General features: G+C 44.5%; 1 protein-coding gene across 2 annotated transcripts; it reads left to right on the top strand.

Annotated features, from left to right (window-relative positions):
* The first annotated feature begins 67 nt into the window (after positions 1–67).
* RBL1 (RB transcriptional corepressor like 1) lies at positions 68–17,263 on the top strand. 2 transcript variants are annotated; one of them, XM_042886686.1, is made up of 19 exons: positions 68–167; positions 287–487; positions 1,579–1,643; positions 1,731–1,859; positions 1,973–2,133; positions 2,847–2,896; positions 5,505–5,691; positions 6,411–6,574; positions 8,166–8,278; positions 8,767–8,870; positions 9,285–9,422; positions 10,314–10,478; positions 10,638–10,773; positions 12,138–12,404; positions 13,329–13,507; positions 14,446–14,622; positions 15,118–15,189; positions 15,547–15,631; positions 16,859–17,263. In XM_042886686.1, exons 1-19 carry the CDS (start codon positions 115–117, stop codon positions 17,131–17,133), a joined length of 2,721 nt encoding a protein of 906 aa, XP_042742620.1. In that variant the 5' UTR covers positions 68–114; the 3' UTR covers positions 17,134–17,263. The 2 variants fall into 2 exon arrangements, with proteins under 2 accessions (XP_042742620.1, XP_042742621.1); XM_042886687.1 differs by having other exon boundaries at positions 6,408–6,574; positions 13,383–13,507.
* Positions 17,264–17,269: the final 6 nt, after the last annotated feature.

Here is a 17,269-nt window from a genome sequence, read left to right as displayed (position 1 = left end):
TGCCCCGGCCCCACGAGCGGCGTTGCCTTGCAGGGGGACGCGCAGCACTGGCTGGCCTGCGCTCTGTACGCCGCGTGCCGCCGCAGCGTGCTGCCCACCGTGGGGAGCGGCCTGATGGAGGGCAACTGCGTGTCGCTGACCCGGATCCTGCGCTCCGCCAGGCTCAGGTGCGCCGCTCGGCCCGCACGGGGCAGCGCTGAGACAGAACGGCGGTTAAAGCCGGTGATAACACGACGGTTTCTTTGTCTTTTTTTCTTTCTTTTTTTTTTTCCTCTTCCCTTTTAAGTTTGATTCAGTTCTTTAGCAAAATGAAGAAGTGGATGGACATGTCGAATGTGCCACAGGAGTTCCGGGAGCGGGTGGAAAGGCTGGAGAGGAACTTCGAGGTGTCCACTGTCATCTTCAGGAAGTTTGAACCGATATTTTTGGATATCTTTCAAAACCCTAACGAGGAAACTTCGAAACCCCAACGGAGCAGGAAGCAGAGGTACTGAGGAGCTCTCGTGTGGCTTTACAACGGTTTTACAAATAAAGAGAGCGCTAGTTGTGCTTTAAAAAACAAGGCCGAGTTCTGAAGTGACTGAGCAGACATGCAGGGATGCTCAGTGCAGGCATAGGCAGTGGCTGAGACCAGGCTACTGTCCCTCCTTGCACTCCTCACAGTGCTGCATCAGTGGACTCCAGTGAGCGGCTGCTTTATGTGAATGCCAGGTGAGCGCCGGCCCTTTTGTGGGAGCAAACTGCAGCCAATGTGCTCATCTGTATGACATGCAGCGACTGGTGCTGTCATCTTCCTGATGCACGGAGCACTTCTTAATTAAAGGGCTTCATCCTTGTTCTGCATTGACTGCGTGGCTGTCCCTGGTAGCTCTGGTGAGGATATGACCTTCAGCAGAGGAAGCTGAGCTGGCTCAGTGCTGGGGGTTTCTGCAGCCTCAATTTGGTCTGGATGTGAGGGGGTAATTTACAGTAACCTGCTCTGGTGTGGCTCCTTATGCAGATATGGGAAGGGAGCTGCTGCTGCTACCAGTTTTGCTGAGCCTGTATGAGGAGAAATGTCCGTGCACTGTGTTCATGTACCTTCATCAGAGCAGCATTCATTAACGTGAGCACGCAGCTTCTCTGTCGGGTGGTTTTGGTTCTTCTCTACTTCTAGAGTATTCACCAGAAGAGCTGCAGCCGAGTTGTAGTTGCATATTTTGAAAGGGTGTGCGATGCTTTAGTAAAACGTTTAGGAGAAAGATGCACTGCAATTGACAGAGCCCTCAGCAGTCTGCTACATGCAGCTCTGTGAGACTCCTGTCACAATTGCAACATCACCTAGGTAGTGCCTGGGGCACCGACCACAAGCAGCTGTTGGCTCAGAGCAGTCGGTGACTCTGTGCAAAAAGCTGTGCAGAGCAGTCCAGGAGGCTGCAGTGAGAGCTGCTCTGTGTGCCGCCAGCTTACGGTGTGCCTCTGTGCGCCCTTGTGATGTGATGGCTCCGACTGTTGCTTTGAGCAGAAGGAAACTCTTGCTAAGCAGTGCGCTTCAGCTTCCTGGAAGCGGAGACTGACTCCTGCCCCTCTCGTTGACAGGCGGGTGCTGTGTGGTGTTAAGGATCTCTTCAACTTCTGCTGGACCCTGTTTGTGTACACTAAGGGTAGGCTTGCGTTTTGCAGCCGTGTGTTTCTCATGTATTCTGAGTTATGAACTTCTGTTGCCTGACGTGATGTGCTGTCTCTTCAAGGTAATTTCCGTATGATTGGGGACGATTTAGTAAATTCCTATCATCTACTTCTGTGCTGCTTGGACCTGGTTTTTGCAAATGCCATTTTGTGCCCAAATCGAAGAGATTTGCTAAATCCATCGTTTAAAGGTACGGTGGGGATAGGCTGTTCAAAACGAAATACGCTTTGTTCCTTTGGTTATTCTTTTTTTCAGTAAAGTTGAAGGTTGTCATTTGTTTTTCCCTCTCCTTCCCATTCCCAGGCTTACCAGCAGACTTCCATGCATCAGAGATGAAAGCCTCAGAGGACCCTCCGTGCATCATTGCCACGCTGTGTGAGCTGCACGATGGGCTTCTCGTGGAAGCGAAAGGAATAAAGGAGCACTACTTCAAGCCATACATTTCGAAGCTGTTCGATAGGAAGGTGCATATTACTATGTGGAGGATGTGTGGTAGTGTTTGTACAGATGGTCTTGTCTTGAGCATTGAAATCCTGCATGTGCTGGAGGAAAGCGCTCTGGTGGGCGTGTGGACTCGTGTTGGTTCAGGTTGCTCTGCATTTCAGCGGGAGCAGAACTGTGCTCTCCCTTCTAACAATGCATGCTGTAGGGCTCCCTCTGTTTTGGCTCTTTATGTCAGTGAAAGATCCTTACTTTCTTGGCAGTATGGAAGCTGCACTGTAGGTGATCAGCTTTTTTAATGAAAGATGTTATCTTGTGGAACAGCTGTCATGATTGCCTGGGTCCCAGTGTGTGTCTGGGGTAAACTCAGTGCTTTGAATGAGGAGTTGGGGTCACAGATGGAAAAACTGTGTGGGTTTGCTCCTGGAGAACTTCTCCAAGCTCCACAGAGATGTCTGTAGTTATCAGACTAGGAAGCAGGTTGCTTCCTCCCTGCCGGGGCGCAGAGCTACCAGCGCTGCTCCTGAGCTGTGCGTTCACCACAGCTTGGATGAGCTGAGCTTTGGCCTGGCCTGCGCCTCTTACCAACAGCACTGTGCTGCTCTGGTCTGGGCAAAAGGACAAGTCTGGTTGTGCTCATTGTGCTTTTGGCAAGGACCATCTTGCTGTCACGTTGGTAGAGATGGAATGGTTTTGATTGATGATGTAAGATATTTCTGCTTTTTTTTATTCTTAGATCTTAAAAGGAGAATGTCTGTTGGATCTTTGCAATTTTACAGAAAATAAGTAAGTGACAGTGTGCGTTTTTAATCTTGGACTTGGGTTTCTTTCTTGAGTATGGGTCTTTGAATGCTAAATCCCATGTTTTCCGTATCTTACTGTATCTCACTGCTTCTGGTGATTTGAGAAGCAATGCTGTTCCTTGCCGAAATGCTTCCTGGGTCTGAGATACCTCCAATATCAGAGGGTGAGCTACAGAGTTTCCTCCTTAATGTCAGGTCACAGAAAGGTGCTAAGGCTCTGGAGCAGGATGCCCAGGGCAGGGCTGCACTCTGCATCCCTACAGCTATTGCAGACGTGTGGATGTGGTTTAGTGCTGGCTGATGGCTGAACTTGATCTTTAGGATCTTTTCCAGCATAGATTACTCTGTGTTGTTCTGGCAGCTCTTAACCTGTGTGTAGTCTGAGCAAGTCCAAGCTTTAAAACTCATGAATGTGTTACTATGCATACCTCAATATTTGCATGTGAATAGGGAAGTATTTAGGATTGTTTCTTAGTCTCCAGGTAAGTGCACACATTTGTGAATGCAATGGGAGAGCTCAAAAGTAAAAGGAGCAACAATTGCAAAACCACAAGAAAAGAGGAGGGAGGCAAACGGAGCTGTTTTGGGAACTTCTAACATTTAATTCTCAAAAGTAATTTAGATGAAAAGATGAGTCGCAGCTGCTTTGTTCTGGATCCCACAAAGCTTTTTCCTCTTCCACAAGCAGCTAATAGTTCAGTTCTGCAAGGGGAGGTTTTAGCTGTGCCGTCTGCTTTCTGAGAAGCGTGAGCAGGGACTGCCCTGCTGCAACGTGCGGAGCATTCAGATGAAGAAGTGCTGCTCTGCTCCCTATGGAGCAGTGAGCTGCACTGGTATCCCTGCTTAACGACTACTGGTGGTAGTGGTTACTGCCACTCAAATGAGGCGGCGTTCCCTGTTCTTTTACTGAATGACACCTGAGGAAACCTGCCTGTGTCTTTGCCCAAACGGGAGGTTCTGCAGCCTTTGTCAGGTTAAATGTTCCTCTTCCACATGCAGGTTAGCTGGAATCAAGGAGCCAAAGGAGCTGTTCAGTATCATGTCAGTGGTGATTCGAGGAGACTGAAGCTTCAGTTCCCTTCCTCTGTGCCATTGAGGGAAGATGCCACTGAGTGCCAGGCAGCCAAAGTAGAGCTCAGACTTAACACAGCCCCTGCTGCTCTGCTTGGGCAGAGCTTTAACTTCTGATGGGCTCTTTCAGTAGTTTGTCTGAGGTGGAAGCACATTTTCTCCCTGTGCGAGCCCAGTGACTTCTTTTCAGGAGAAGTTTTCTGTTCAGTGAGTGGAACGTATTGAAGTCCAACTCATTCATGTTCCTCTTGACAAAGAAATCAGGATTTGCTGGGAAATAGTTAAGCAGCAGCAGGGAGACACAACTCCACCTGATGTTAACAAAGCTCAGTCAGTCTGCAGTTGTTTTGATTTGGGAATTTCTGTCAGCATTTTATATCCTGCACTTAGACTTGCACTGCCCCAGGAGCTCCATTCACATCTGGATTCTCGTCCTTGTGAAGGACTTGCCCTGTATCTGTATTTCACAGGTGGCTCCAAGCTCTGTTCCAAAAAACCAAAATGCTGTCCAGCCCACTGCGTGGGCACAGTGCTTTTAATTCAGAACCCACCCTGTGCAGTCATCAGACTTTTCTGAATACCGGCACTGGTATAGTAGATCTCTTTCCACTCCCTGCCCAGAGTGGTTCCATTTTCTTTACACATTGCTAGGAGATTTTATGTCAGTTCACTTTACAGCACAGAAGGGAATGGGTACAGGAATGGAAGCGGGGAAAGGGCTGTGGCTGCCTTGGAGTGCATCACCGAGTGCCTCGTGGTCCCACGTTCCGTGTGTATCTACCAGGTTTTCAAGACCTTTGGGAGATTTTCTTCTAGTGCGTGGAACTAATTTAATGCTAATTGCCATCTAAGAAAGGCAGTTCTTTTTTCTACTTCCTCAGGAAAGTGTAAGGGAAATGTGATAATTCTGAAGATGTCTGTGTTGGTGAATGTCATTTGAAGCAAATTCATCCTAGTTTGGCAGGTTTCAACCTAAGATCCCAACATTTCTGGATCAGCTGATGGGAAAATTGTTCAGAAAAGCCAGATTCCATGTATGTATATATTGTGTGTGTGAAGCAGCTGTGGAGCCTGATGCCTTGATTTCAGCACTGTCTGAGATTAATGCACTGCGTGGGCATCCCTGCCTATGGCAGGTGGCTTAGAACACGGTGATCTTTATGGTCCGTTCCAGGCTGGATGCAGCTCTGGGCAGCCAGGTCTGGTGGTTGGTGACCCCGCACATGGCAGGGGGTTGAAACTAGGTAGTCATTGTGGTCCTTTTTAGCCCAGGCCGTTCTGTGATTCTGTAGCTCCATGAAGCTGGTGGGTGAAGAGCAGGCCGTGCAGTGTGCTGCTGTGGGAGGCTTGGAGCTGAAGGCAGCCAAGCAGGGCTGTGAGCAGGCTGCTCACGCAGAGGAGCTCCATGTAGAAGCACTGCTGCTACTGAGAGCGTGAGAAGCGTTGAGTTTGTGCTGGCTTCACTTCTGTGTTTGTTCAGCAGTTTAACCTTTGCTGTAAAACTTTGGCTTCTCTTCCAGCAAAGCGCTGAATAAAGAGTACGAGGAGTATGTTCTAACAGTGGGGGACTTTGATGAGAGAGTTTTCCTAGGAGCGGATGCTGAGGAAGAAATTGGCACTCCTCGGAAGTTTCCTGCAGATTTGCAAGTGGGGAAAACAGCAGCGAGAGCTCACGTGGAGTGTCACCTTCAGCAGCACTTCGAAAAGGTGACTCATGTAACTTGTTTTCGGGGGGACTACTCCTTCCTTTGGAGTCCAGTTTTCCCATCGTATGCACTTTGAATCCCTGAGATGACTTGGAAAAGCTGCATCCCTTGAATGGTTTGCTGGGAGGAAGGAGGTGAATGTCACTCACAGGCTTAGTCGGGCAGCCTTGCTAAGAGAAATTGTGGTGTTGTCTTTGCTAATGCAGGAAACAACTGCTCCTTGAGCAGGGTGGGAGCACTTCTGTAGGTGAACTGGTGTTATTTTGTCCAGGAAAAAGTGCAGGTAGTTAAGACCTCCATATATTGACATAGAGTTAATTCATGCTGCTTGCCCAGTAAGAATACCATGAAACCTTTACACTGGATTAATTTGTGTTTTCCTGTGATTCTTTCTGATGACAGGAAAAGTCAACCTGTTCTATGAAAAATAGCTTTCAAGACACGAAACCAAAGCCTGACTCCTCTGCTTTGGTTACAAACAGCAGCTATAAGCAAAGTCAGCATTTCGCTGTGTTTAACAACGTGAACTGTATCGAATGAAGGGGGTGTATGGGAAGATACCCAACTAATAGCTTTCAAACTTGGATAAGAGGATTGCAGCCTTCTTTGGCAGCGTTTTAATTGTGTTATTTTAAACTTAGATGTGATTTTGCAGGAGATGCTGTTTCTGCACCACTTCTGTTGTTTTTTTTTATTGATTATCCATCTCTCTCTCAGAAGAGGTCATTTGCACCTTCAACTCCTCTGACTGGAAGAAGATACCTACGAGAAAAGGAAGCTGTCATCACTCCCGTTGCTTCAGCCACGCAAAGTGTGAGTCGGCTGCAGAACATTGTGGCTGGATTGAAAAATGCCCCTAGTGACCTGCTTCTAGCTGTTTTTGAGTAAGTACATCCACTGCAGCTGTTCTCTAACAAATGCAGGCTCATCTTTTCGTGACTGGGGCTGCTTTCTTTCTCAAATTGCACTTTCTTGTTTGGTGCAGTGTATTTTTTTTTTTTTTTTTTTTTTGCTTGTGTCTTTTATTATTTCCAGTTAATGCGTCTTGATATCAAGTAGAACATTGTTTTTTAAATGGTCCGTACTTCTGGAGGAGAGCTGGACCCCCCATCCCTGAGGGGTCACCAGCACCATCTTCATTCGTCCCTTTCAGCAGCTGTATGATATTGGAAATCCTATTCAGTTTTTGCTGAAGGCAGCCCCAGGCCTTCCTCACCACCATTTCTGGGAGCAGCACTCTGTTCTGCAGATCAGCTTTGGCCTCCTGGATGCACCTCTGTGTGCTGACTGCAGTGACACGTGCTCAGAAACGTTGGTGTGTAAGCAGATAAATGCACACAGTGCAGCAGTAAAAGGTGGACCAGTGTTGCTTCATAGCAAGTGTAAATTTAATAATGCATAATCATAGAGCTGTTGGGCAGTTGTCTGACTGTCTGTGAGTCAGTCTTGCTGAATAGTGGTGCATGGGCTCTGGATTTTTTATTTATTACTATTTTTAGTGATAATGGGTACTTAGTATTAGCACTTGATATCTGACATGTAAAAGTAGTGTTTTGTAGCAACCTTCATGAATAGATGAGGATAGTAATTCTAGTTCTCATCTTTGGAATTGTGTCTGTTTTGAAGGTCCTTCTAACAGATGTTCTTAGAAGTTGGGATTACAAATGCTTGGAAGGATGCGTTTCCGTTGGGCAGGTGTTGTGTGGAAATCCAGTGTTATTTCCATCATCCTCTTAAAATGCCTCTGTAATCTCTCGTGAAAAACGAGTTCATTCAAGTAATAACCTGTCAATAGCTGTAAATATTAAAACTTAGATGAGCATTGAGAAAAGCCTCTGATAATAAATGTGTTGAAGGCTTTTCTCATCCTGAACACGAGTTCTGCAGAGGCTGGGATATGCTTTGGCTAACTGGGAGGAGTAGAAGAACAGTGGTTTTGATTCTGGAATGGTCCATGCTTCTGAATGTTCTCTCTTTCAGATATAAATCCCTTGTAAGAGTAACTTTTAATCAATTAGAAGGCTTTGTTTGAGGAACCCATCGTTGCAGAGCTGGCTTTTCAGCATAACTCAGTATCTGTGTTTGCTACCAGCCCTGAGCCACTGTTCTCTGAATATGGAGGCATTCAGAAAGGCATCTCCCAACATAGAGCTTCTCTGGGTGCTTTTCCCAGCAGTGTCTGTGGGGGTTCATCAGTGCCCTTCTGCCTTGCTTTTGTTTTTTTGAAAGCTCTCACGCCTTGCTCCTGCTGATACATTTTTTTCTCCTGATTGTGCTCTCAATTTCTCTTATGTTGGCTGTGAAATCTGTACAGCAGGAGAGAAACAATCTTTCCATGTGATGTTTCCTGTGATTTCTGATGTTGGGGTTACTGTCTAACAGAAAGCTCAGGAAAACCAGCCTTGTTTGTTTGTTTGCACGGGATCAGGACACTTACTTACGTGGCCAAGGCTTGCTTCCTGTGTTCTCCTGCAGGTCTTGTGCACGCAGCCCTGCAGAAAGCATCGTGAACAGAGTGAGAGAAATAGGGGAGACGTTCTGTCACAGCTACACGCAGCCGACAGACGAACTGCCAGGATCTCACATAGGTAGGAAGGTGAAATGCGTGGGATGTTCCAGAACGTAACGCTCAGCCTGTCCCAATACGTGGGGGACTCTTTAGCAATCAGCACTCCCAATCAGAAAAGTACTGCTGTTGACACTATGATGAATAGTATCTTATTACAGAATTAAAAGAAAGTTAAGTTCAAAATGAGATAACAGGAGAGTGCTGAAACTTTAGAGATTTTAACAAAAATTGATACTTGTATTCCTAAAGATGAAGGAAGTGGAATACGACTAGGAAATGCATTGCAACTGTTTCCAAGTGACTTCAGTATAAACATTAATAATCCTCTCCAGTATTTCCAGTGTGCTGCTCTTGTGACTAGCATGTATCAAAGGATGCTGTGTTCGTTTGCAGGATGCGTATATGTGTGCTGTGCTTTGTTAGAGGAGCCCTAGTATGGATCAGTGCAGGCTGAGGCCGTTTGTGGAAACAGCACAGGGCTTCATCAGCGTTGGTTTTAAATTTCAGATTTTGCTGTAAACAGATTAAAACTGGCAGAGATATTGTACTATAAGATCTTGGAGACTATAATGGTACAAGAAATGCGAAGACTGCATGGGAAGGACATGACTGTAAGTAAAGAACCTGCAAAAGAGAACACTTCATAAATCCTCTGTGGGGGGATATGTTCAGATGGTTCCAGTACAGATCAGTCTGCAGACAGCAACCCATGTGTATCATTAATGTTACACACATCCCATGCATTTCTCTTTTAAGTGTAATCTGACTACTTTTGAAAATTGTAGAGATCTGCCATTATTACATGAATTATATCCTAGCAGTAATTATACTCTTTGTAGTAATTATTTTAAGGGATCATCCCATCTTTTCCCACCCTAACAAGTTGTTGTTTTGGAGGCTCTGTGAGCATGGGGTTTCTTAGATTAATACTGAGGTGCCTGTGATTGTGCCTGGAGGGCTTTTCACATACCTGTGCCTCCATTTCCATAAGCTCAGGTCATTGGCATCTTCTCTCATCCCTTAAGGCTCTCTTGGAACAAGATGTGTTTCACCGCTCCCTCATGGCGTGCTGCTTGGAGGTCGTGCTTTTTGCCTACAGCTCTCCTCGCACCTTTCCCTGGATAATCGAAGTGCTTGACCTAAGGCCATTTTACTTTTATAAGGTAAAGACATACTGTCTGAATCTGCACTGAAAGTGGCACGTTACTGGACTGGCAGTCTGAGGGTGGTGCTCTCCTAGTAGTCATGTAGGAGAGAAACAGATGTTAACGTGTGCCTTGGCTATTCTAAATTCTGCCTGTTCGTAACGTTACCTGGGATGTGTAATGTTTGAGTTGAAGCTGAAACTTAAAGCAAGTAAACCTTTTTGTAAATGGTTCTCCACTGTAACATGCTATTAATAAACTTCTAGTTCTTTTCATGTGCCCAGCTGAATCTGATGCACCTGCTCATGTCTGCCTGGCTGTAACACCGCATGTGCTTTGTGCATCCCTTCTGTATATGCTCAGTGTGAGAAGGGGCCTGAAGGCACCCTGCGAGCAGTTATTCTCTGCTAACAGGATGCTTGCTGTCTATTTCCAGATCCCCTTTGGCAAAGGGAGTAAAAAAAAAAAAGCAATTAATTTGTACTTTTAAAAGGAAATAAAGGAATGTGTTTGGGCTTGATACATCTATTTCATGTATATCTGTGTGCTTGTATGGACACAGGACAGCACAGCTGTACTGAAATGCAGAAGTAGGATGTTGAATAGAGGCACAGAGGCCTTCTGTTGAGGTGTGACATAAGATGAAAAATCAGAAAGCCAAGCCGCCAGAGGAAGGGCGGCATTCAGGGCAGAGTGTTTGGGGAATCTGCTTCTGTGGGTGCCTCGGTGGAAGCTGAGTTGCTCAGGGGAGTCAGAAAGGGCTGGGGAGGGTTCAAGGGTCGGGGGGAAGCTGGAGCATTCCACCTTGAAGGGAAGTTGGGAACACAGTCCTGAAATGAAAAATGGTTTGGTCGCGTTACGCAGGAGTGGTTTGACTTTGCTTTCATGTGAGCGCCTTGTTGCTGTTAGGTAATTGAAGTACTGATTCGGTCTGAAGAAGGACTTTCCAGAGACATGGTGAAGCACCTCAACAGCATCGAGGAGCAAATCCTTGAGAGCCTTGCCTGGACTTGGGACTCAGCACTCTGGACTGCTCTCCAGGCTTCAGGAAACAGGGTTCCCACCTGCGAGGAGGTATGTTATTTGTTTTCCTCTACTGAAAAATTATCTTCTTACTGCTGCTTTGTACAGAACACTGTTCAAATAGAACAGTTTATGCAGAAAAAAATATTAAAGATTTGGGACAAAGGAAAGCTATTTGTTACCTTACACTGGTTTTTCTTGTTTCTCAAGGTAATATTTCCCAATAATTTTGAAGCAAGCAATGGAGGAAGTGGGCTTGGGCATTTGCCTATGATGCCAATATCTCCTATAGTTCATCCTCGAGTAAAAGAGGTTCGGACAGACCTTGGCGGGAGTTTAAGACGGGGTACGTTCAGAGTTCCTCATATATGTTGGATGTGTGATTTTATTTATTCGGTTCTAGTCCCAGTTGATCAAGAAGTCCAGATGCACCCAGTCAAACCCTTGTGTCTTTTACTAGCAGCAGTCATTGGTCATCACGCTTCCTGTGTGAAGCGGAGCAGGACGTGCCTTTGTGTAGGTGCAGGGTTAGCTGACTTGTAGGATGAGTTGTCATCTGGTAGCTTTGCGGTCTTTGTGGAGGTTGTGGGGGTTTTTGTTATTGGGGCTGTTTGTTCTTTGGGGTTTTGTTGTTGTTGCTGTCAGTGAATTGGACTGGATTTTTGGTTCCTTTCCTTCAAGTATAACCTTTTCTTTGCAGTGTCCAGCATTTTTAGTAGCTCTGTTTCATTCTTACCATTCTAATCCTTTAGACCACGGTCTCTCTGCATGTTGTCCTACTGGCACAGTGATGGTTGCCACTGTCACCCCTTGTTATTGCATACTGAGATGACAAAACTGCATTTAGTCCTCTTCATACTGACCTTGCTTTTGCAGGATGGGAGGATGATAATTTATCTGCAGTATTCTTTTCCTCTGAAGAACTGCCTTGCTCTTCCCAGGCATCATGTAAAACATCCTTAAGGGTGAGGATGAAGGGTTAGTGGCAGCACTGCTGTTGCTTTTTCCCACTTCACTGGTTAGGATGAGCTGCTTTCACTCTTTCACTGTATCCCATACAAGAGTCCATGAGTTCTTGCTCGTGGCACTGTGATGCTGTTGTCTTTTGTGTTCATCTGGCAAATCATGGTACAAAACTGTTTTGTTTTTTTTTATTTTTTAACTACTCAAGTTAGGGAAGTGATGTATTAATGGTTACTGCAGGTGTTATGGTGAGTGGTTCAGTAGAAGGGAGATGGTACCAGGTTCTCACACACCTCTGTCCATCTGTACCAAGTGTTCTTCCTAACTTCCCATGGAAGACAGTGGGGATTGGAAATGTTTGTTTGCTCCTGGCACCCAGCAGACCATCCTGGCAGAGGAGAAATGAGGTGTCCATTGGTTTCTCCTTGCTGGTTAGCCAGAAAGCTTCTGCACCATGAGGAGTGTTCTTTCCACAAGCAGCACTGGTAGCTTGGTTGCTCCTGTCTTTCCTGTTGCTATCATATTATGAAACCAAACTGTCTGGGGTAACTACAGAGTAATAAAAATCAGTTGAAGGTCTGTAGGTCTCTGTTCATATTGCCAAGAAACAGTGAGCTGTGAGATCACTTCTTAACCAGAATTGATGCATTTCAATCTGTTGTTATCTTCTGCCTCTTCTTGTGCTGCAGAGAAATATTCCTGTTCAGCTGCTCCACTGAAGAGTGTCTTTTCTCTTTTGCTCACCAGACACTCAGCCATTGTCACCAATCTCTGTGCATGAGCGCTACAGCTCCCCTACGGCAGGAAGTGCCAAGAGGAGACTCTTCGGAGACGACAGCCCCAAAGAGATGCAGATGGAAAAGATTTTAACAGAGGGAACCAAGTTGACAATTGCTCCAGCATCAAGCATTGCTGCTGAAAATGTGTCCATCTCTCCTGGGCAGGCAGTACTGACTGTGACAACAGCAACGGTAGCAGGAAAAGCAGGACAGAAAGTTACTATTCCACTGCATGGTATGAGTTCTTTCTGGTTTTCTTCCATGTGAGATGCTGTGCTTACCCTTAAGATCTGGCTAGATGGACCACACGTCTTGTATCTATTTTTCCTTATTTAAGAGAGCACTAACAAAGCAAACAAGCAAACACAACACCAGAACTTAAGCTTTTGTGCTAACATCTCATTCTGTGCTTTAATGTGATGTCTGACAAGAGTTCCAAGGATTCCACCTGGCAAACAAAGTTGTGGAGTTCTTCCTTCTAGTTAAATCTCATCACAGGTTAAGCACTGGTTTGTTTCTCAACTCTAATAGTGTAATCTAAAAAGATTCTGATATTACTGAATAAGGGCTGTGTATAGACATTGAGCAAAGTAGTGGGGGGTTGCATTTGTTTTTTGTGGGGTTGGCTTTTTTGTTTTACTGGAACTGATGCTTGACTGTTTCTTAGGACGATACATGAGAAATGAGGTTTTGTAGCCTTTCTGAATTGCAAAATCTGTGTCTTCATATAGGAAGACAAAACGAAAACATCACTGCTTTTCATGTTTAAACAGACATTCATTAAGAGAATTTGACAATTACAGAAACTAATGTGGACTGCAGATAGTCAGATTTACAAAATAGTGTCAGAAAATGAACACCAGTGCCCATCACTCCCAGAAGAGTGATAGGCTGACTACAGAGATTGCAATTTCATGTAAACCTCGTACTTTGAAGATAGTTTCAGAAGTGATTATTCGCAACCATACTCTTCATTTAAGCATTACCAGAAATGTACTTTTCTATTATTTGTGAAGACTCGGTCTTCCTAGTGCCCAATACAGAAGGAAGAAATATCTTCTGTGTGAAATATCTGTGAAAGAGTTCAGGATTTACAGTTCTGCAGTGCGTTGTCGTGGCTGCCAGCAGTTCATTTCTTGGGTGCTTGTGTCATCTCCAGGTATCGCAAACGAGCTGGGTGGGATCACACTGATACCCATCTCAATGAATCTAGGTCAGGCACCTAAAATAGAGGCTCAGGATCCCTGCCACCCTCAGGTGAATCAGGATCAAGAAGTGCATCTCTCATCAGGAAACAGACCAAAGAGAACAGGATCCTTGGCGCTGTTCTACAGGAAGGTGAGCTGTGACAGGAAGGTGTGACTTACCTCTGCAGCTGTGCTGAAACTCCATGCAGTACGTTACCTGTCAGTCTTCACGTGCCTTGCCTTTGGCTTGAAGAATTCTCGTATTGCTGGGAGAAGGGAAAAGCTATTGTAGAGAATTCAGTAACCCCGTTCACTTTCTGCCCTGTGCAATCATTACATTGTTTTGTTGGGGGTTTTTTTGTTTTTTTTTTTTTGTTTTTAATTCAGCAGCTTCTGTAAGAGACATTACCAGTTTGTAAGTCTCTTGTTATTGCCTCTCACGTTTGCAGAAGTTAGATGCATCAAAAATGAGATTGCTCTTCTGTGTTTTGGTCATTCAAAACTGCTGTGTTTTGGATCCTGTACCAGGAGATTCTCTTGTTGGCATTTTTGAGATCTCTCCAGTACTGCGGATCTTTCTTGTGCATGGCCTCAGAAATCAGGGATGAAAAGCATGCTATCTCAAAGCTTCTAGAAAGGAGGAATTTCTTGAAAAGAGTAAAGGAGTAAAAGGAGTAAGTTAAGAACCTACTTTTTTTAGGGCAGGGAGATATATTCTTACTGAAGATGTTCTCAGAGATTTTTTTCCTTTATATCCTAAACCGGAGAGGGATGGATTTGAAGGTCGGACTGTTTGGTGGATGAAGAACTGATTGGATCAGCATAGCCAAGGGTTGATTGCATCCCACTGTAGCGAGTGAGTGATGTAATACAGAAGGAATGGAATATTTTCCATCAGGTTTCCTATAAGCACCCAGCATTTACACAGAGTTGACAATTGAGCATTTGAAGAGATTCTTGTGGGCAGAAGGAGAAAACTCTGAGGAAGCAAAATATTGAAAGATCAAACAGCTGCACTTGGCTTTCACTTCTGCAGGATAGGTTAAGCTCAGTTGGCTCCATTCACTGCTGTGTGTCTTTCTCTTGTAGGTTTACCACCTGGCCAGCGTGCGCCTGCGTGACCTGTGTTTGAAGTTAGATGTGTCCAATGACTTGCGCAGGAAGATCTGGACGTGCTTTGAATTCACGTTGGTTCACTGTGCTGATCTAATGAAGGACAGGCATTTGGACCAGCTTCTCCTCTGTGCCTTTTATATCATGGCAAAGGTAACATATGGGCTTAAGGAATTAGAGTTTTATTTCAGATGAAAGTGTAAATTGGATGGCTGGAAGACCGAGTCCTGTGTAGCAGACAAGCAATTCTGACATGTGGAAGAAAACTAAAATAGTATGTGTGTGTATGTACCTGTGTGGTGGTTTGTTGAGTATTTCCTCATTTTCTACTTAGAAAAGTTGAGACATGTAGTTTTCAAATTTACAAATACATCTTCTGATGGAATAATGCTTCATTTTTAATTTTTAGTATTACTGGAAGAAAAGTTGGAGGAGGGATAATGTCTAACAGGCAACAAATAGCTTTACTATCAGAAATAAAAAAAAAAGAATGCTTGAACATGGAAATGTGTGGTTTTGTTCATATTCCCATCAGCATATTAATGCTCATGAAAGATCTGTGTACAAGGAAGCTAATTGAGTACACTGCACCTGAGCAGCCCTGTCTTTCTGTTTGCGCTCTGCCTTCAACAGCCTTTTCTTTTCCAGGTCACCAAAGAGGAAAGAACTTTTCAGGATATAATGAAAAGTTACAGGAATCAGCCACAAGCAAACAGCCACGTGAGTAAATGATGGCTCCTTTCCTTTGTATAAATGTTGGACAGAGGTGGCCTTCAGATGATTCTAGTGATAATGGAAAAGTCAACTTCATTGCCCTCTTCATTCTTACTCAGATGGATTTCACCTCATAGGATCACCAAGGTTGGAAAAAGCTTCCACGACCATCCAGTCCAACCATCACCTCCCACCAGTGCTTCCCACTGACCCACGTCCCTCACCACAACATCTGAACGTTTCTTGAATGCCACCAGGGACAGTGACTCCCCACCTCCCTGGCAGCCCATTCCAGCGCCTCATCTTCTGTCTTTTCTGTTTTCCTTGACAACAATGTTTTTTCCTCTCCTCTGTGTCCTGTAGGTTTATAGGAGCGTTTTGTTAAGGAACACTTCTGCCAGTGTCCCTGTGGAGAGAAATGCGAACCAAGACGTACAGATGGCAGAAGGTAAGTAAGGCCATCTGACATTTTTTTTGAAATGTGTTTGCATGCTTTTATGAAGCTGAGCTGTCAAGTGATAAAGAGAAAGGAAATGAGTTTTAGAGCTTTAAACATAATGAAGAAAAATAAGTATATTGCTGAAAAATAAACTGTTTTATCAACTGCCCTCCTGCATTAGAGAGAGAAAACATTCTTCCCAGTTGGAACAAATGTTCAATTTTGTTTGTTTTTTGGTGGGTTTGTTTGTTTGTTTGTTTTTTAAGGAAAAAGACCAATAGGTTCAGCATCCTGTCCAGCAGCTGCCTGCACGTTGCTGATAGATTCGTGCCTCCTTTATCTTGTATCAACTCCTGTTTTTTAACAACTTTTGACAACTTTGTGTTGTAACACAAGGCAGACGTACTAAAGAATTACAGACACCAACTGAAGGAAGGTTTTTGTTGTTTTTTTTTTTTAATGCTTTCTTTCATACTGCACTGATAACAAGAGGCTTTCTTTTGTGATCTTGTTTTGCTTGGTCAGTAGTATGGAGAGTGAAACAGGATGTAGTGCTCAGTAACGGCCTGACTTCAGCAGGCAAGAGATAACGTCAACTTGCTGTGCAGCTGCAGCTTTTTTCACTGAAGCACCACAGAATTCCTGAGATGGGGTCATGGCATCCATGCAGTAGGTGTGAGTAGAGGAAGAAGCTATTTTTTTTTGCCAGCTGACGACTAGGAAGTTTCACAGAAGCTAAAAGCTGCACGTTGTCAGACTGCTTAAAGCACTGTTGCAAGTTTGAATAGCACATAGCTGAGTGTTGGAAAGGTGAAGGTTCTGAGTACCTTTAGCATTGTTCAGCACCCTGGCTAATTTCATTATTACTGTGCTGGGATTGTATAGCAGTCCATAAAAGATGAACCAAAAAAATAGAAGGCTTTTTACTACTTCTTTTAAAAATAAAGAAAAGGGATCAATACTGCTTTACTTCCTAATCCTAAGCTGGAAATAGCTGTAGCACAGATCTGCATTATCCACTTCAGTCACCATCCACTGGTCTGCTGGCAGCGATTCATAACACCTCCTGATGTTCATAACCACCTACAGTGCATCTTTGAGGCGTGTTTCAGGAGTTCATCTTACTGACTGGTCAGCTCATGAACGAGCTCTTGTCAGTTGGATGTCTCAAATTTAAATCTGAAGAAGTCAATTTAACACCGCATTCTAAAATCTGAAGCTTTCTCTTGTAATCAGACTCATCTGTGAAGAGTGGAAATTCCTTGGGAAGATCGGCAGAGGAGAACTGCACTGAGCTGGGAACAGAGGAGAGAGGAGATCTCATTAAATTTTACAATGCGGTTTATGTAGGAAGAGTAAAATCTTTTGCACTGAAGTACGATGTCACAAACCAGGATCATGTAGTAAGTAAAATATACTGGAGCTTTGCTTTAAAAATCAGACGCTGGTTTATTCTGTGTCAGGTTTTTGTTTTGTATTTACCTGGCATGGTTACAGAAGTCACAAAGTGATGCTTCTTGTAATGTTTGCAGCCCTTCAGGAGCTGTGCAGCTCAGTTACAATGGAGATAACAGCCTTAGAAGGATGCTGAGGGGCACTGCTGTGAGTCAGGCAGAGTGTTTTTGTGGTTTAACACTTGAGGGACAG

This window comes from Lagopus leucura, unplaced genomic scaffold (genome assembly GCF_019238085.1).
Source record: "Lagopus leucura isolate 7727_CA_CO unplaced genomic scaffold, USGS_WTPT01 Super-Scaffold_100060, whole genome shotgun sequence".
NCBI classification, from domain to species: domain Eukaryota; kingdom Metazoa; phylum Chordata; class Aves; order Galliformes; family Phasianidae; genus Lagopus; species Lagopus leucura.
The sequence above is the reverse complement of the archived record's forward strand: the minus strand, read 5'-3'. Positions and strand labels throughout refer to the sequence as shown.